Source organism: Ursus maritimus, unplaced genomic scaffold, assembly GCF_017311325.1.
Source record: "Ursus maritimus isolate PB19 unplaced genomic scaffold, ASM1731132v1 scaffold_16, whole genome shotgun sequence".
NCBI lineage: Eukaryota > Metazoa > Chordata > Mammalia > Carnivora > Ursidae > Ursus > Ursus maritimus.
This window is the reverse complement of record NW_024424008.1, coordinates 5,244,859-5,263,783: the sequence shown is the minus strand read 5'-3', so window position 1 is coordinate 5,263,783 and position 18,925 is coordinate 5,244,859. Positions and strand designations below refer to the sequence as shown.

Sequence of the window (18,925 nt, the reverse complement as noted above, 5' to 3'; positions counted from 1 at the left end):
AAATGATAATGTTCATAAACATTAACCACAAACCCAGAATGGTGTGTGAACAGAACTTACTGCTAATACTAAGTTACTGACTCTTTAACACAAGTGATAGATTGCAAGTCATCAGTATACAATGACCACATTGTGTAAAGACAATGTAATGGCTTATTATCTGGGTTAAGGTTAATCATTTAATAAGGGACAGAACAGGAACCCCCATCCACTTCTTTATTTCATAAAGAACCAGCAAGTAAACAGCAATTTCAACAGTCCATTACTGCTATACTTGGCAACCAGGAAGTCTGCTGATTCCTCTCTTCTATCGCTTTCCACCTCCCACGAAGCCGGAAAGAGGAGGGTAAATATGGGCTTTTTTCCTTCAAGGAAGGACTTATGCTAAGTTAAGAGTACTTCTCCCAGTTAGCGGCTGGCGCATGCGCTCATGTGGCCCTGGCCGTGGTGTGATCTCCGCGGCAGTCTGTCTGTTCTGTGTCACTGCAATTCAGATCCTGTTATCCCAATGGGTTACAAAACCTCGAGAATCATATGAGAGGAAAGGAGCACAAACCCATCCCTATTCTCAGAAAAACAATCTTAGTTTATTATTTTTTTAACAAAATGTGAATTATTATATTACAGACATTTTCTAGAATACGAGAAATTCAGACCATCTGAAAGATCCACTTCGAAGGAAGAGACTGAAGAAGGTTAAAAAAGGAATTTTAAAACCTGAGCCTGTCATCATTAAAAAAACGCAAAGCCTGCTTTCTAACTGCGAGGATCCAGCAGTTGCGGGAATATGAGCGTGCGCACTCACTGCGCTGCGGCTAGAAACACAGCGTCCAGGACTGAAGGAGCTGTTACTTTTAACACATGACAGATGTCTGAAAAGACAAATTAGAACCACAGGGAATCACTGCAGCAGCCACAGAATGATATGTTCGTTCCCGTATTCTCCAACCAACTTTTTTTCACCTGAAGGTTTTTCAACACTTCAATATAGTTAAGAATGGGAAAATATGATTTCTTTTCATTTTCAGATCTACTTCATTTAGGAAGTACTCAGTGAAACAGTAGGACAACCTAGGTTTTGTTTTGTGTTCTAGAAAACCTTCACCTACTTTACCTTCCTTACCTATGTTATTTAACTGAAAGCACAGAATGTAATCCTCTCCCGTTTTCTCCCGTTTATTCTTATCGAAATGAATGTTTCTGTCCCCGACGACACTACTGGATAGCACATGAATCAGCGAGGAGTTATTTGGGAGTGCCTCACTGCTCTAACGCTTAAGATCAACAACTTGAGTGCCCCCAAACCGCCTCGCGGCCCCTCCCCTGCTATCCGGCCCCACTGCATACCGCCCTCCCGCCCTCTGGCAGAAGTGCCCCACTGGCCAGGCTGCTTTTGGCCTCTCCAATTTACTTCGCTCTCTCCAATCTCAGGGCTTTCTGTGTGCGCCCTTCCCTCTATTTGAATATCCTCCTGCCTTTGCTCCTTAGTTCCCCTCCCTGCTGAATCCCTGCCTCTCCACCGAATTAACCCCTTTCCACCCCCTAGGTCTCTCATAGTAGCTTGTTACGTGAACTTATTTAAGAAGTGTGTCTAGCTAACCTGTAATGACCTTCACAAAAACAGAAAGCTCACACGGCTTGTGCAAGACATTCACCGCAACTGTTTGCCTTCCCGTTCCATTACCCCTAGAGGCCACTCTGTTAAGCAGCAAAAGAATTCACGTCACTGAAACTCCGCTCAAAGCGAGGTGGGGACTGCTCTAGACACCAGGGAGGCAGTGGGGCCTCCTCGGCTTCCCACGGCGTCAGACCCCTCTGCTCCTACCACCCCACCCAGGCCACTGTCACTTGAAACGAGCTTCATCTCAAAGCTGGCAGGTTCTAGGGCTTCTTTAGTGACAATTACAGCTTTCCTTGCTGAACAGAAGCCGCCTTCAAGAGGTAAAACCCTGCATCACGTATGTAAGTGCAAATAGGTCTGACAGAAGATACACTGCAATTCGCGCTGGGTGTCCTAAATCCACTTCGTTGCCATCCTTCTGCTTCACAAGGGGAGAACTAAACAGGGAAAAACAAACCAAAACAAAAACACCTCCCCGACTAGACTAACTTCCCTTCCTAGACAGCCCAGAGCACCAAGTCCCTTTCCTTGATAGCACTTATCACCGTTGTCAATTTTATGTGTGTGTGATTATTTGAATGAAACTTTGTGATCTGAGAAAACGCTACGAATCACAAATTATGGTAGCTGTTGATTCCCCAACACAGAGAGAGGCTTACCGGAAAGAACACTCACCTGGGGGAGGCTCAAAGAAGGCTTCCTGCTCCTCCTCAATGGGCTCAGTGTCGTTGTGGGCCGTCCGTTTGTGCATGGCCAGCGTGGAGATCTGCTTGTAGGTCTTCCCACAGTGGTTACAGTTGTATGGTTTGGAATGAGTGTGAACAACGTGATGTTTGTACAAACTGGAATATTCTGTAAACCTCTTGTCACACCCAGGGACTGTACAAACATATGGCTTTTCACCTAAGTAAAGAACACACACACACAAAACCAACTTCTACATATGAAGGCATAATCGTTCCATTTCTCCCATGGGGGGAAAAAGCCTCTAATAGCAAAAATAGGTAGTTGTCAGATCTCTTTCTATACCGCCCTGAGGCAGAACACAAGAAAAGACTCCCCTAATTATGGTTTTGTCTTGGCTCAAAAGGTAGTCTGCATTCTGAGTCTTACCTCGTGCCTGAATACCACTTTTCCCTTAGTTTCGAGGGATGAGAAAAGGATGGAGATGTTGCCCAGTTTAACGCTAAGCTTTGATAAAACTCATTTATTGTTAATTATAACTAGACAAGCTAAATATTAATAATTCTATGCTAAAAATAATAATAAATGCAATTATTACTATAACAAATGCAGCTTTCTCTAAAGGTTTTATAAGGACAATAAAAAAGGACTGTCTAAAAAGTCTACTAGACATGATCTGGACACTTGTAAATCTAAAAGGACATACCATATAATTGCTCAAACGGGCATATGCGTGTGTGCATACACGTGCACGGCTTACTTTATTCTCATTTTGCACCATTCCTTGGGTAACTGCATTTTTTTGCATGGTTCTAAACACAGTAAAACCACCCATAAATAGTAAAAATCTCACCCTAATGTAATCTGTAACGTAAATCTTGAGCAAAAAGTAATTGGAAATTGCTTCCTTCCTCTGCCCAGTCTACGTGCTCAAAGCAGGGCAGGTTAATGCTCTTATCTTGGTAAATGATTGTGGGACAGACACGGTGAGGGCAAGGCCAGGCAGGAAAATGGCAGGCAATTCCAACAGAAAACCTGCCCCATTGATATTTAGGCTGGAGCAGAAAGCACCACTAGGTGGCACCAAACCACAGACAAGACAGAAGTGGATTTGAACTGAGCTTTGGAGCTCCCTACCGGCTACCTGCACAGCCTCCATTGGGTCCTCTAACCAAACTTGCAAGAATGGATTGCATCTTATGTGGCTGAATATTTGCACTCCACTTCTAGCATAATGTGGGCATTTACTGTATCATCACTTGATGATCATTAGCCAATCTTTTCTTCCAGTCCACACCTACCTCTTGGGTCAAACCAAAAATTATAACTATGTACTGCATCTCTCTACTTCAATGATTCTCATCACATAAAATACCGGGTGGGTGGGTGGGTTATTTATTTATATATTTATACACACACACACACACACACACACACACACCCCAGATGCCTGGGCCTCATTCTGTAAAATTATGTCATAATTGTGCAGACAGAACATGGGGAACAAGTCTTTTTTTTTTTTTTTTAAGATTTTTTATTTATTCATTTGACAGAGATAGAGACAGCCAGCAAGAGAGGGAACACAAGCAGGGGGAGTGGGAGAGGAAGAAGCAGGCTTCCAGTGGAGGAGCCTGATGCAGGGCTCGATCCCAGAACGCCGGGATCACGCCCTGAGCAGAAGGCAGACGCTTAACCGCTGTGCCACCCAGGCGCCCTCAAGTCTATTTTTAAAAAGTGAATCCAATGTGCAGTCCCATTTAAGAGCACTGCTCTATTTAAATGTTCCAAAGGCATCCCTCTTAATGGAATCTAACTGGCCCATTAAACATGTGGAACAGTAAACTTTTAGGTAATGAGTCTATATTCCATTTGCTTTAAATGGGAAAAATAATGTTTTCCCAGCCCATCTAAAAATCCTAGCCAATCTCCCCAAATATCACAAAAAGGCTCATAAGCATGTGTGTTATGACCCACCAAGAATGTCTACATAATATGAAGAACTTCAAACACCTATTACCTAATTATTTAACATTCAGTGAACTCAGTAGTGGGTAGATGCTGGTGTGTGATATACAACAATACGGCATAGTATCAGACAGGAATTCGGTTTTCCTTCTACACCACAAACATGTACTATAATCTAAAAATCAAATATCTTATAAAAGGAATACAAATTATAGTAGCAAAATATAATTTTTCTTCTAATCAATGGTTTTCTTTTCCAGGCCTCTTAGGTTTTCACAGGCTTTCCCATTTTCTTAGAGAACACCTTAATAAGTTGGGAACATGATGGCAATAATGCATATTACACAATGTAAGCATAAGATACGACTGTATCAGAAATAGGACTTCAGTGTGTCCTATGTTCTCTCACTTAGACTCACGCAACTTAAAAATTTTTTCTTTCACAGAAAAATGCATCGCAAGTAGATTCATTATAGTGGGTTTTCAGTTTGTATCATAAATTTTGGCTAAAAATTGTGCAAATCATTATAGCAAATATACAGATGGTAAGAGTTCAAGTGGGGAGGGATACCCAGAGACCTACAGATTCCAAACTGACAGTGTTATCTTCCCTTTCCAACCTGCTCTCCCCCATTTTACAATTATCATCTAACCCATCACACAAACTAGACTGATAGGTTCTTCTTTACACCTTGTGACTAACTTAGTCCCCAAGTCCTGTGCCGATAGCTCTTCAGTGTCTTTTCATTTGTATCCTTCTCTATCTCACTCAGTTTAATATTCTAACAGCCCTCAGTTTCCTTGCCATTGGTCTCATTTCCCTTTAATATCTTTCTATAATATGGACTGAGTGATTTTTTTTCTAAAAAAAAAAAAGAAAGAAAGAAAAAGCAAACGTTTGGGTGTCTGGGTGGCTCAGTTGTTTAAGCGTACGCCTTCGGCTCAGGTCGTGATCCTGTGGCCCTGGGATTGAGGCCTGCATCAGGCTCCCTGCTCAACGGGGAGCCTGCTTCTCCCTCTCCTCCCAGCTTGTGCTCTCTCTCTCTCACTCTCTCTCAAATAAATAAAATCTTAAAAAAAAAATAAGTAAACGTTCTTTAAATCCTCTTAAGATCTCCTTTCTGCCCACAGTGACATTCAAATTTGTTAATGTACTCTCTTCAATGAGAGGGACTGTTGTGGATCCCTGAAAAGACTTCCAGAGATATTCAGGGATCCGGGGAACTCAGCCAGAGAACACTGCAACTAAAGTTCCATTCTGTAAAAACGTCTTTTAACTTTAAATTATTGCAAAGTTACTCTGAATACCAGTAATCAAGACAATGTATTAAACTTCTTGAAAAACTAATGCACGTTCTGCCTTGGCCTCCCATTAGCCTTTCCCTTCCCAACCACTAAAAATACATTCACAAAGTGTGGCACCAAAATTAAAAACCTTTGTACTGCAAATGGTACCATCGAGAAAGTGAAAAGACAACCCAGAAAATGGGAGAAAATATCTGTAAATCATATCTCTGATAAGGGACTTGTATCCAGAATATAATAAAGTATTTTTATAATTCAACGATAAAAAGAACCAAATTTGAAAAATGGGCAAAGGATCTGAGCAGACATTTCCCCCAAGAAGACCTACATATGGCTAATAAGCACAGAAAAAGATGCTCAACATCTTTAGGGTGCAGGAAAATGCAGATCAAAAGCACAATGAGATGGATACCATTTCACACCTGCTAGGATGGCTATACTCAAAAAGATAATAATTGTTAGCTGTGTTGTGGAGAATTGGAACCCTCATACATTGCTGGAGAGACTGTAAAATGGTGCAGCCACTATGAAAAAACAGTTTGGAAGTTCCTCAAAATGTTAAACACAGAGTTACCATATGAATCGGCAATTCTACTCTTAAGTATACCCCTCAAGAGAAATGAAACATAATTCTACACAAAAACTTGTACATGAATGCTCAGAGCATTCATAACAGCTACAGTGAAAGCCGCTGGTGAATGGATAAATGACACGTGATACACGTATATACTGGAATATATTCAGTAATTGAAAGGAAAGAACTACTGATACATGCCATGACATGGCTTGAGCCTCAAAACACTATGCTAAGTGAAAGAAGCCAGATGAAAAACAGCCTATGTTACAAGATTCCATGTGTATGAAATGTCCAGAATGGGCAAATCCATAAGGCCAGAATGATGACTGCTTTGGCTGGGGGGTGGGGGTGGGAGGAGACTGCTAATAAATACGAGTTTCTTTTAGGTGGAACGAAATTGCTCTAAAATTGGATCGTGCTGATGGTTGTACAACCCTGTGAATATACTAAATAAAAGTGAATCATATATTTTAATTAATGAATTTATTCATTTTTACTGAAGTATAGTTGGCACACAATGAATCCAAAATTTTAAACAGATGAATTATATAGTATATGAATTATATCTTAATAAAGCTGTTTTTTAAAAAAGACTATAGCCACAGACCACCCCTCCCACTCTGCCCCACAAACACCACAAAGCCCAGTTTAAGAAACACCCTTACCATGACAGCGCCTACACAAGTCCCCTGCCTACCCCTCCAACCTCACTTCATACTAGTCTTCTGCATGTGCCCTGTGCCTGCCGTATTCTCCAAATAAATCGTGCTTTTCATACCTTTGTGCCTTTAACCGTAACATTTCCCTTGTCAGGAATAACCCGTCCCCGGCCTTCTTCCTAGCAAACTTTAGGACTCAGTCTAAAAGTCAGTTTCCCCTGGAAAGCCTTCCCTGAATGCTTCTCCCTTCCCACAGAGAGGGCGGCTCCCCTCTCTACTCCCACAACATCTTGTTCAAGGAATGGGAGATACTCTGCGCTCCGCAGCAGTTAGAGGTCTAACCATCTCTCCCCAGTTCAGCGGCCTTGACAATGCCGTATCTGTCTCTGTATCTCTGATGCCTGGCAGGGGAACACACAACAGATGTTCAGTAACTGTCTGTTGAATAAGTGAATGTGTAAATGCTAATGTGAAGGCTTTTTTAAGTTGCTTAATCCCCCTTCACCATGCCAAGTGGTAGAAGGAGGAAGGGAATGACGGGAAAATGGTTTATGGAAGAAAGATGACAAAGAAATCAGAGGCAATTACCTGTGTGTATCCTCACGTGATTTTTATAATTGGTTGCGCTGGCAAATGCCCTCCCACATCCTGGTTCTGTGCAGTAATACGGTCTTTCTCCTGTATGTGTCCTGATATGCACTTTTCTGATATTTGATGTTGTAAAAGACCGACCGCAGCCTTCGAAGGGACATTTAAAGGGCCTTTCTCCTAAAAATACAAAAAGAAATAAATTCAATGGTGCAAAAATACATAGAAAATTGAAATGTATTCTTTCTGAAGATTTTATTTATTTATTTGAGAGAGAGAGAGAGAGAGCATGAGCAGGGGGAGAGGAGAGGGAGAAGCAGGCTCCCGGTTGAGCAGGGAGCCTGATGTGGGACTTGCTCCCAGGACCCTGGGATCATGACCTCAGCTGAAGGCAGATGCTTAACTGACTGAGCCACCCAGGCACCCCCAAAATTGAAATGTCTTACCCTTCAATTCTGCCTAGGATCATGTTCAAGACTCTAGCCTTCCCATATGGGGCTTCCCTGTCAGGGTTTTGGGTTTGGTTTTTTGGTTTTTTTCCTGCAAAAAAGGCATCTTCTACTCCAAAATTGCATCTTCTACTCCAAATTTAAATTTCTACACCAAATCTGAATACTGTTCAAAACTTATCACTGATTGCATGACTTTCCAAGATGGAGTCGTCCAGATGGGCATATTAAAAATAAGCTAAGAGAAGCAGAGAAAAAATATCATAAAGAAATACAAAAGAAAAATAGAGTCAAGAATAAGAATTATAGGGACGCCTGGTTGGATCAGCCGGTGAAGCATCTGCCTTTGGCTCAGGTCATAATCCCAGGGTCCTGGGATCGAGTCCCACATCAGGCTCCCTGCTCAGCACGGAGCTTCTCCCTCTGCCGCTCCCCCTGCTTGTGCATGTGCTCTTGCTCTCTCTCTCTCACTCTCTCTTCCTCTGACAAATAAATACATAAAATCTTATTTAAAATTTAAAAAAATTTTTAAAAATAATTATATTTGAATAAAAAATAAAAAATTAAAAATTGATAAAACTGGAAAAAAATAATTATATCTGAACGACCCTAGACTCCCCCAAAAGCTTACCTCCTAGCTTAATTTATTCTATAATACCTTGAAAATTTTTTTGTTTTTTTAAAAATCTAGTGTCTAGGGACGCCTGGGTGGCTCAGTTGATTAAGTGTCTGCCTTTGGCTCAGGTCATGATCCCAGGGTTCTGGGATCGAGTCCCACATTCTCCCTCTGCCTGCTGCTCCCCCTGCTTGTGGTCCCTCTCTCTGTCTAACAAATAAAATCTTAGAAAAAATATCTAGTGTCTAGCACATAATACATATCACATATATTTGCTGAATATAATTACCATGCTCATAATCTATGCTTATGAAAAAAAGTCTATTCTGCCAATTATACTCCTTTGCTTCATACTTGCTTATACAACCTCAGAACCCAAAGGGCCTTTAAACTGTTAGGCAGGAAGCAGTCTTTGGTTTTGACTCCCATGTGCCCTTTTTTTAGAATGAGCTCAAATTAAGCAAACAACTTTTGTGGTTAAAAAAAATCTCTATGTGTGTAAATAAATAGATATTTACCTATATATATAAAAGTTTGTTATTTTTCTTTTGGCTGAGTGAAATTATGATTTACCTGCTGGTAAAAACCATTCCAAAAGATTTCTGCATCAAGTATGAAATCATTTAAAAAGGAGCAGGAACCTCTGACCCTTTCTTTAGAGAAAGGTTTTTCCCAATATGTTAATCTAGGGAAAATAGTTTGTCTTGCGTAAGTCCCTTCTCTCTGGATCTAGGTGACCTTACCATTTTCCCAGCTCTGACATGCTGTGATAAGGAATCCAGCATTCCAGCAATTCCCATGGTGTTATATATACTACTTCTCTGACTCTGTAGCACCTTGCTTTGTTTCTGCACTGAAATCACTCGTGTTTGTAACAGACACCGCCGAAGCCCCTTTACTCAATCCAACATTTTATCAATGAAAATAATCAACTTAAAAACTGATGCATGAATATGTGGTTTGCTAAATGAGTATTATCGAACGAATCACAATTCCAATGTTTTGACCAAATATTAATGGAACTAGATTTTTTTTATGTAACTTTCTTATTTTTTTACGTCACTTTTATACAACAAGTTGGCATTATATAGCAAATCCAAATAGAATCTGCAGGAATTTGGAAACACTTGCATCAGATAATAATGGATAAAAATGAGTCCGTGAATGAAATAGCAGACATCTACGGCTGTGTTCCTGAACACTGTAAAGCACAGGCTACCTGCGATCATATCTGAATTATAAGCTTAACTTTTAATGACTGGAAAAGTCCTCAATGGAAATTTGTTAAACTATTTCAGAATACTTACAAGTATCTGGGGACAAAGTTATCATACTATGTTTAAAACAGCTGTAGTAAGATTTCAAACTAAATTATTAAGCTATAAATAAGCTTAGTCAGTAGCTTATAACAGCATCTCTTATCAACAGTTTCTAAAATTCTTCCAGCTCTCGTCCAAAGCAAATAATTACCTTTGTAATTGGTATTCCAATTCTACATATAATTAAGTACAAGAAAGGGAGGGGAGGTAAAAACAAAGTACCCTTTAGGAAAAGGAGAGGAGGAAATTTAAAGGGGATGAGAGATGATCACAGGGAAGTGACACGCCTTTCTCTCTGTGGGGCTGTTAGGGGTTCATTCTCTTTAGGAGCGGCTTAACACAGGAGAAGCAATGCTGGACTGAGAAGGAACTGGGGGCCTCAGGCTCTGGTCTCCGCTGGGCTACTAAGTAGATGTGCAATCCTAGGTAAATAAGCCTGTTGCTCAGATAATACCTGCAAACTGAGAGGGCTGGTGATCTATGACCATTGCTCATCTTGTTTGGGACATGGACCCCTTTGAGAATCCAACAAAACTATGGGCTTTCATCCTGGAAAGAAGTAAATGGCAAGGTGCATGGAATTTTAAAAGTTTAAGAGAAACCCGTAAAGCTAACTCTGAAACTTCCAGACTCCTTCTCCAAGTCCCTTCCCTGCAGATTAAGAATTCCTGGCCTCAGGGTTCTTGGGTGGCTCAGTCAGTTAAGCTTCTGTCTTCGGTTCGGGTCATGATCTCGGGGTCCTGGGATCCAGCCCCACATGGGTCTCTGTGCTCAGCGGGGAGTCTGCTTAGTCTGCTTGTCCCTCACCCTCTCCCTCTGCCCTTCCCCCCAGCTTATGGGTACCAGTGCTCTCTCTCAAATAAATGAATAAAATTTAAAAAAAAATTCCTGGCTTTAAATCAATCAATCAATCAATCAATCAATCAAATCCTGGCCTAAAAATGATATTTGTTCACACCAATACCTGTATGAGTTCTGATATGTTTCTGTAGATCTCCTGAAGTTTTAAAAGACTTAGTACAATTATCTTCTGAACACCGATATGGCTTTTCTCCTGTATGAGTTCTGACGTGACTTTTTAATCCATAACCTTTAAGAAAAAATTAAAAGGAATTTAATTACATGAGACCCCTCTAAACATGCCCATTGAGATTATACAATTGAAAACTACAGTAAACACCAACGGTATGGTATAATACTAGCCAAACACAACAGAACAAGTTTAACAATGGACAAGAATAGGACAGCTAAGGGCTGTCATGGTGGAAATTCCATAGTTTCATCTGTCTGGAAGAGATTGTATGTGTTTCTTTTTTTAAAGTGCCCCAATCTGGGACGTCTGAGTGGCTCAGTTGTTAAGCATCTGCCTTCGGCTCAGGGCGTGATCCCGGCGTTATGGGATCGAGCCCCACATCAGGCTCCTCTGCTGGGAGCCTGCTTCTCCCTCTCCCACTCCCCCTGCTTGTGTTCCCTCTCTCGCTGGCTGTCTCTCTCTCTCTGTCAAATAAATAAATAAATAAAATCTTACCAAAAAAAATCCTATTAAAAAAAAAAAAGAGTCTCTCCCTCCCTCTCTCTTTAAAAAATAAATAAATAAATAAAGTGCCCCAATCTTATTAGATGCTCACAACTCATAACCCAAAAGCTTGAGGTGGAATCCAGACATTAAGTGAGGAACAGGGGGGACGTCAGGAGGCCTGGTACCAATTCTGGCCCCGACCCCTGTTAAGTCCCAGTTGCCCATGGTTCCCTCAGGTCTGTCCTAACGTTAAATTCTGTGTCCGCTTCTAATGCTTGGCTTTTACGTTTCTGCTAAAAGAAAGCAGAGTGTGGAGTGAAACACCAAACACAGTAGGCAGAAATAGGCCTGAGGAGAAAAATGGAAACAGAGAGAGAGAGAGAATAGAGCAAGCAGGACAAGAGAAAGTTAGGGGAGAGACTGGTCACTGCGCATCCACGAATTCAAAGGCAAGGGATCAGTTCCTGCCCGTGGCCAGTCTCTGCTTGCCCCCTAAGTGGAACCACGAAACGAAGAAAAGTCATGCTTTTACCTGTTGCAAATGCTTTCCCGCAGCCTAGATGCTCACACTGATAAGGCCGGTCTCCCGTGTGTGACCGCTCATGGACCTGTCATTAAAATGCAAGCATGACTCTATCTCCTTCAGGCATCCCTCAGGTAGACGCTCTCAACAGAGACCTATTTTTCTCCCTCTGTTGAATTACAGTTGACCTTTGAACAACATGGGGAGGAGGTAGGGGTGCTGACCCCTGCCTCTCGGCAGTCAAAAACCAGCGTCTAACTTCTTGACCCCCCAAAACACATAAACTACTAATAGTCTGCTATTAAGCAGGAGCCTTAATAGCCAAAAGCTGGTTATCACATTATTTCGTATGTTATCTGTATTGCATACTGTATTCTTACAACACAGTAAGCTACAGAAAAGAAACTGTTACTAAGATGGTAAGAGAAAATACATTTACAGTACTCTACTGTATTTATTGAAAAAATTCACATGTAAGCGCCCACCTGCCCAGTTCAAACCTGTGTTGTTCAAGGGTGAACTGCAGTTTGTTGTTTGTATGGTTTTTTTTTTAAAACAAAAGACAACTTTTCTCAAAAACTATGGCCCAACAGTTCTCAATATAGACCTAAATGCTGTATGTGCAGAAGTACTCTTTTTAAATACAGAACAGGAGTATTGGAGGTTTGCATTTTTCTACAGTGGTTGAAGGTGTCCATACGGAACATATACACGGTGAGAGCCAGGAGCGGAGCGTAGGGACAGACTACGTGGCGTAAGGCTAAGAGTGTGGAGGCTGCTGCGAGAGGGGCCTTGCCCTGAGGCAAGGCTTTACCGTGGACGAGTGGGATGGCCGTGGCACGTGCTTTGTCTAAGCCTCAAATCCTCTCGGTAAAGCCGAGACATAACCGTATCTACCGCAGAGGGCTGCTGTGGCCAATGACTAAATAATCACGACAGCGGCCAACATTCACCGAATCCCTACCACGTGCCAGGCCATTCTTTCGGTACTGCACAGATACCGTACCTGCTCCTTTACTGCTCACGACCACTCTGGGAGGGAGGTGCTTTTACCATATGGAAGATGAGGCCCTCGGACGCCAAGTAAACTGTCAAGGTTCCACACCGATAGGTGATGGGGCTGCTACTCTAAATGGGCTAAATGCCCACCTCCCGACACACTAAGTTATTCAAAAAGTGTTAGCTACTGAGTCGTGGGAGGTTGTGCGTAGCTGCAGTCGAACTACTCGGCCCACATATTCGAAAGACAGGGCACGTGAACAGCAACTTCTGCCAGATTTCAGCAAATCGCTGTTAACAGAATGATTACACACACAACCCTCCTAAAATTACATAAATCGCACACGTGGCAAAAATATATTCAAATACACAGAGTATCTACCATGTGCCAGGTAGTTTGCCAGACGTTAGCGACACAGAGATGAAGAAAAGACAGTCCAAGCTCTCTAAGAGTCGACAGTTTCTAAACTCTGCACAGGCTTCTGCATGGCCCGTGTGTCAGTGTGCACGTGTGTCTCTGTCTTGGTCACGAGGGGAAACAATGGCGTCTGAACACTATACATATATCATGTTGGCATTTCATGTTCTAGGTATTGTCGTAACTAGATAGAGCATTTCCTTTAAATATACCTTAAGATGATGGGCTGTTGTATATAATTTTCCACATCCATCATATTCACATCGAAATGCCTTCTCTCCACTCTGCTGGGATTTAGCTGTTACTCTTGTCGCATGTCCTTGTAAGACAATCTACATGAAACAAAAAGGATGATTCAAGTTACTCATACAGATATAAAGTAGATGAAATTACGGTTTTCAGAATAAAAAAGATAAAACTGTAATGTGGGATTCCAGACTCAGACTATCATGTTACAAAGATTCTATCACGTTGAGCCAGTTAGGTTATTTCTGTCCCATAGCTGAAGTCAGCAGCTGTGGAAGAAGTCAAAAGGAGACCCACGAGGGGGCATAGCTGCATAGCTAGAGCTCAGAGATCTATTCCCATTCTAGAAAAACCAACCCAAGAAGCATCACCATTGTATGCAGGTATTCCATGACATGCCTCTCTCTCTATATATATATATAGCATTTTCAATTTCAAAGCAATGAAAAAGAGGGCTGTATGTCCCTGGGGTCACCTGCGGGAGACAGTACAATGCATATGATGTTCGTCTGTACTTATATTCAGTACATCATTTTTCTGGGACTCAACACCACAAGACTTCAAACAACTGTCCTGATTTTAGAAGCTTTTTAAAGATGACCACCTATTTTAGAAATTAAGATACCATAAAAATGGAAGAACGATTTTCTACTCTGCGGGCCCTGGGGTGACAGAGCTGTAGGTTAGGGAGACTTGTTTCAAAGTGAAATTTGAAGGCTGGAAACAAGGAGTGAGGCGAGCAGTCCAGACAGAAGGAAGGGTCTGACCAAAAGTATGGAAGTGTGCCTGGAAGAACTGGAAGCTTAGCATGAGAGTATTACCTCTGTACGACAGAGTAACATGAAAAAGAGAGGGAAGCTGAGGGCCACGTTCGGGAAGAGCTGTGGAAGCCATTCTGAAGATACAGCTAGATAGCGAACGCAAAGGCAGGCGTTAACACTGTTCTTTAAGTTGGTTCGTTTGCTTCTGTATTTCTTTAAGTCATCCCTACACCCAACGTGGGCCCTGAACTCACAACTCCCAGATCAAGAGTCACATGCTCTTCCAGGCACCCCAGCATTTTTAAAGTAAGGGACTGACCAAGGTCGGCTCTTGTGTTTTAGGAAGAGAGCTCTGGTAGTGGTGTGAACCGGTGAAAGACAAAAGAGCAAGGAGACTAAAGTCTGTGTAATCACGAATATGCAGGGAAGAAGTGGCGAAAACTAGCCTAGGACAATGACCACAGAACAGAAAGCAATAGATGATTCTGCAGATATTTTAAGGGTGAAGGTGGACAGAGTCCAAATTTCAAAAGCTAAATGAATAGGCTAAAGCTAGAACTGCTATTTCGGGGTTGTATCAGTTATTTCAGTATAGGACATACGTAGTCTTCGTCAAAAGAAAAACCTGATATATTATCGCAAGGGAAATGTCTCAAGGGCAATAGAGAAGCTAATACCAGTGAAATACTAATCAGCTTCTAAAACCATCTACAGAAAATGACTTCATTACTATTTTGCTTAATGTATGTTCTGGGAATTAAGAGAGAACCTTAGCTGTGCCATAAACTCACTGTGTGACCTTGCGCAAGACAGCAGGGCTTGTTTGTCTGTACAAAGAACATACAGTACTAAATCAGTGATATTTTTCTTTTTTAAACTTTTTTTAAGGAGTTAAATTCCTTTGCCAGATGAAATCTTACACAGCATTCTACTGTGCAAAACAGATAAAAGCATTCCTGCCTCTGCCGGCCCAGGCAGGTGTGGGTGGCTCAGAGCTCTGCTCACCCCTGAGGGACCTCAAAGAAACCCTAGGACCACCCCCACCGAAAAACCAGAGTTCGAAAACCACCATACAAGAAGATAATGTTTTAACATTCTAGGGTTCCGGGGTGCCTGGGTGGCTCAGTTGGTTAAGCGTCTGCCTTCAGCTCAGGTCATGATCCCAGGGGCCTGGGATCGAGCCCCGAATGGGGCTCCCTGCTCGGCGGGGAGCCTGCTTCTCCCTCTGCCGGCCGTTCCCCCTGCTTGTGCTCTCTCTCTCTGTGTCAAATGAATAAACAAAATCTTAAAAAAAAAAAATTCTAGGGTTCTGAGGGGTGCAAGTCCCACTGGTAAGTAAAGGGCTGAGCCTAAGACTGAACTGCAAAGTGACTTCGGTAATGAAGAAGTTCACTACCGTTTGCGGAGCCGGTGCGTTTACGCGACGCATTGTGGTGGGTGCTCTGCATGTGCTGTCTTGTTGGTCCTTCGTGACTATCCAACGACTTAAATATTTCCTGTGGTTTACAAACAAGAAAAATGAGGCTCAGGGTAGTGAAGTAATATCACGTGCCCCAGGTCAAAGGCTAGGAAGTCGGATTTGAAGCAGATTCACTCTAGAGCTCCCGCCATTCACCCACCAGGCTTCAGGATGCGGTCGCTGGGCGGGAACTGAGGGGCAGAGCGTCTGCAGCCGGAGTGAGAGCCGAGAGCCGGCAGGGTTGAGGAAAACTTGATTTTCCTGCCTAGCTCGGTACTTGAAATTCCATTTGCTGTTAAGATCTGATGCACACGGCAGACAGAGCTTCTGCTACTTGACGGTGTAAACTTGTATATTAGGATGTAAATGAGTTATACTCTTGGGAAAGGATAAAATGCAAGCAACCTGAAGAATTTTTAAAAGTAATGTTCTCTTTCAAGAAAGGAATTAATCAAAGAAGTGTGGCAACAGAGGGACCTTTAGGGAACATGGGACACATCAGAACTCTCAGGAAGATTTAAAAACAAAGGGGATGCCTGGGTGGCTCAGTCAGTTAAGTGTCTGCCTTCAGCTCAAGTCATGATCCCAGGGTCCTGGGATTGAGCCCCACATCAGACTCCCTGCTCATCAGGGAGTCTGCTTCTCCCTCTGCTCCTCCCCCTGCTCTTGCTCTCTCTCTCTCAAATAAATAAATAAATCTTAAAAATAAATAAATAAATAAATAAATAAAAACTAAGGAGCACCTGGCTGACTCAGTCGGTAGAGCACATGACTCTTGATCTCAGGGTCTTGAGTACAAGACCCACACTGAGCCTACTTAAAACAAACCAACAAAAACCCTCCACAAATAATCTAGCAATGATTATGATGGGGTAGTGGTCCTTCGCTTTTTATTTTTAGCTCTCTATACCATTTGGATTTTTTTTTTTTTAAGATTTTATTTATTTATTTGACAGAGAGAGAGACAGAGAGAGAGGGAACACAAGCAAGCAGAGTGGGAGAGGAAGAAGCAGGCTCCCAGCAGAGCAGGGAGCCAGATGCGGGGCTCAATCCCAGGACCCTGGGATCAGGTCCTGAGTCAAAGGCAGACACTTAACGGCTGAGCCACCCAGGCGCCCCACATTTGGATTTTTTTTTTAAGTGTACAATTAGGTTAAGTTTTTTTTTAAATTTTTTTTACTTGAGTACAGTTGACACACAATGTTATATTAGTTTTGGGTATACAGCATAGTGGTTCAACGTCTCTAGAGGTTATGCCACCGTCACCACAGATAGCTACCACCTGTCACCACGCAACACTACTACAATAGCATTGACTATACTTCCTGGGCTGTGCCTTCCATTCCCTCAATGTATTCATGCCATACTTAGAAGCCTGTATCTCCCCCTCCCCTCACCCACTCTGCCCATGCCCCCACACCCCTTCTCCTCTGGCCACCATCATTTTGTTCCTTAGATTCTACGTATAAGTGAAACCATGTGGTATTTGTCTTTCTCTGACTTATTTCACTTGGTATACCCTCTACGTCCATCCAAGTTGTCACAAATGGCAAGATCTCATTGTTTTTAAGGCTGCAAAATATTCCATTTTATATATACCATAATTTATCTATTCTTCTATCAATGGACACTTGGGCTGCTTCCATATCTTCGCTATTGTATATAATGCTGTAATAAACACAGGAGTACGTGTATCGTTTTGAATTAGCATTTTCAGGTCCTCTGCCCATTTTAATCCAATTATTTGTTTTTCTGGTGTTGTGTAAGTTTTTTTTAATATATTTTGGATATTAACCCCTTATTGTATATATCATTTGCAAATATCTTCTCCCATTCAGTAGGTTGCTTTTTTGTTTTACTGATGGTTTCCTTTGCTGCGCAAAAGCTTTTTATATTAATGTAGTCCAAACAGTTTTTGTTTTTGTTTCCTTTGCCTTAGGAGACATGTCTACAAAAAATGTTGCCATAGCCAATGTCAGAGAAATTACTGCCTTTTTTCTCCTCTAGGAGTTTTATGGTTTCAGGTCTCGCATTTAGGTCTTTAATCCATTTTGAATTTATTTTTGTGTATGATGTAAGAAAGTCATCCAGCCACAGCAGTCAGACAAGCAAAGAAATTCTTCACATTAGGAAGAAAGAAGTTAAACTGTTACTATTTGCAGACGCCATGATACTATACATAGAAAACCCTAAAGGTTCCACCAAAAAACTGTTAGAGTAAATGAATTCAGTAAAGTAGCAGGATTTAAAATTAATACACAGAAATTGGTTGTGTTTCTATACACTAATAATGAAATAGCAGAGGGGCGCCTGGGTGGCACAGCGGTTAAGCGTCTGCCTTCGGCTCAGGGCGTGATCCCGGCGTTCTGGGATCGAGCCCCACATCAGGCTCCTCTGCTGGGAGCCTGCTCTTCCTCTCCCACTCCCCCTGCTTGTGTTCCCTCTCTCGTTGGCTGTCTCTATCTCTGTCGAATAAATAAATAAAATCTTTTAAAAAAAAAAATGAAATAGCAGAAAAAGAAATTAAGAAAACAGGTACATCTGAGTGAAATGGGAGCCGCTGCAGGTTTTTGGCACATTGAAATAGAGGAGTAATATGCTCTGACTGGGATCAGATGTAAAAGGATCACTCACTCGGCTCTGTGGAGATTACACTGTGACGAAGCAAAATCGGAATCAGGGAGACCTATAGGGAGTATATTATATGACTCTGGCAAGAGATGATAGTGGCCTATGTGAAAGTGATCACAAAGGAAGTAGTGAAAAGTGGTCCAAATCTGGATATATTTTCAAGGTAGAACCAATGAGATTTCCTTGTGTATTGAATGTGATATGGAAATAAAATAGAGAGGAGTCAAGAACGACTCCCTGATATTTGGCAAAATGGCATAACGGAGTCACCATCCATTTAGATGGCGAAGAATGGGTAAAACAGTTTGGGGAGGAAGGCATATGTTAGGGGTTCAGTTCCAAACATACTTGAAGACTGAGGCATCCAAGTTGAAAAGTTGAGTAGGCAGTTGGAGGCACCTGACTATTCTCACTAAAGTGAGAATACTAAGTCTTCTGATACCCAACAAACAGAGTTGACCTAAAGATAAAATATGATGATGAGATTATATGTGCGAATTTTGTGTTATTTGTATCTGCTATCCTGTGTTTCTTTTTATTATTATTTTGTGTTTGTGTATGTATTTGTGTCTATTATGTATTCCTA

General features: G+C 41.8%; 1 protein-coding gene across 2 annotated transcripts in view; it reads right to left on the bottom strand.

The window, feature by feature from the left end:
- Positions 1–18,925, bottom strand: part of ZNF143 (zinc finger protein 143) — a 57,620-nt gene that overhangs the window by 11,054 nt on the left and 27,641 nt on the right. For both annotated transcript variants that reach the window (XM_040630770.1, XM_008683793.2), the window contains exons 8-12: positions 13,455–13,574; positions 11,835–11,910; positions 10,748–10,873; positions 7,400–7,579; positions 2,297–2,524 (exon numbers count right to left, since the gene is read on the bottom strand). In XM_040630770.1, the coding sequence (XP_040486704.1) occupies positions 2,297–2,524; positions 7,400–7,579; positions 10,748–10,873; positions 11,835–11,910; positions 13,455–13,574 (730 nt within the window). The remainder of the gene's footprint in view (positions 1–2,296; positions 2,525–7,399; positions 7,580–10,747; positions 10,874–11,834; positions 11,911–13,454; positions 13,575–18,925) is intronic.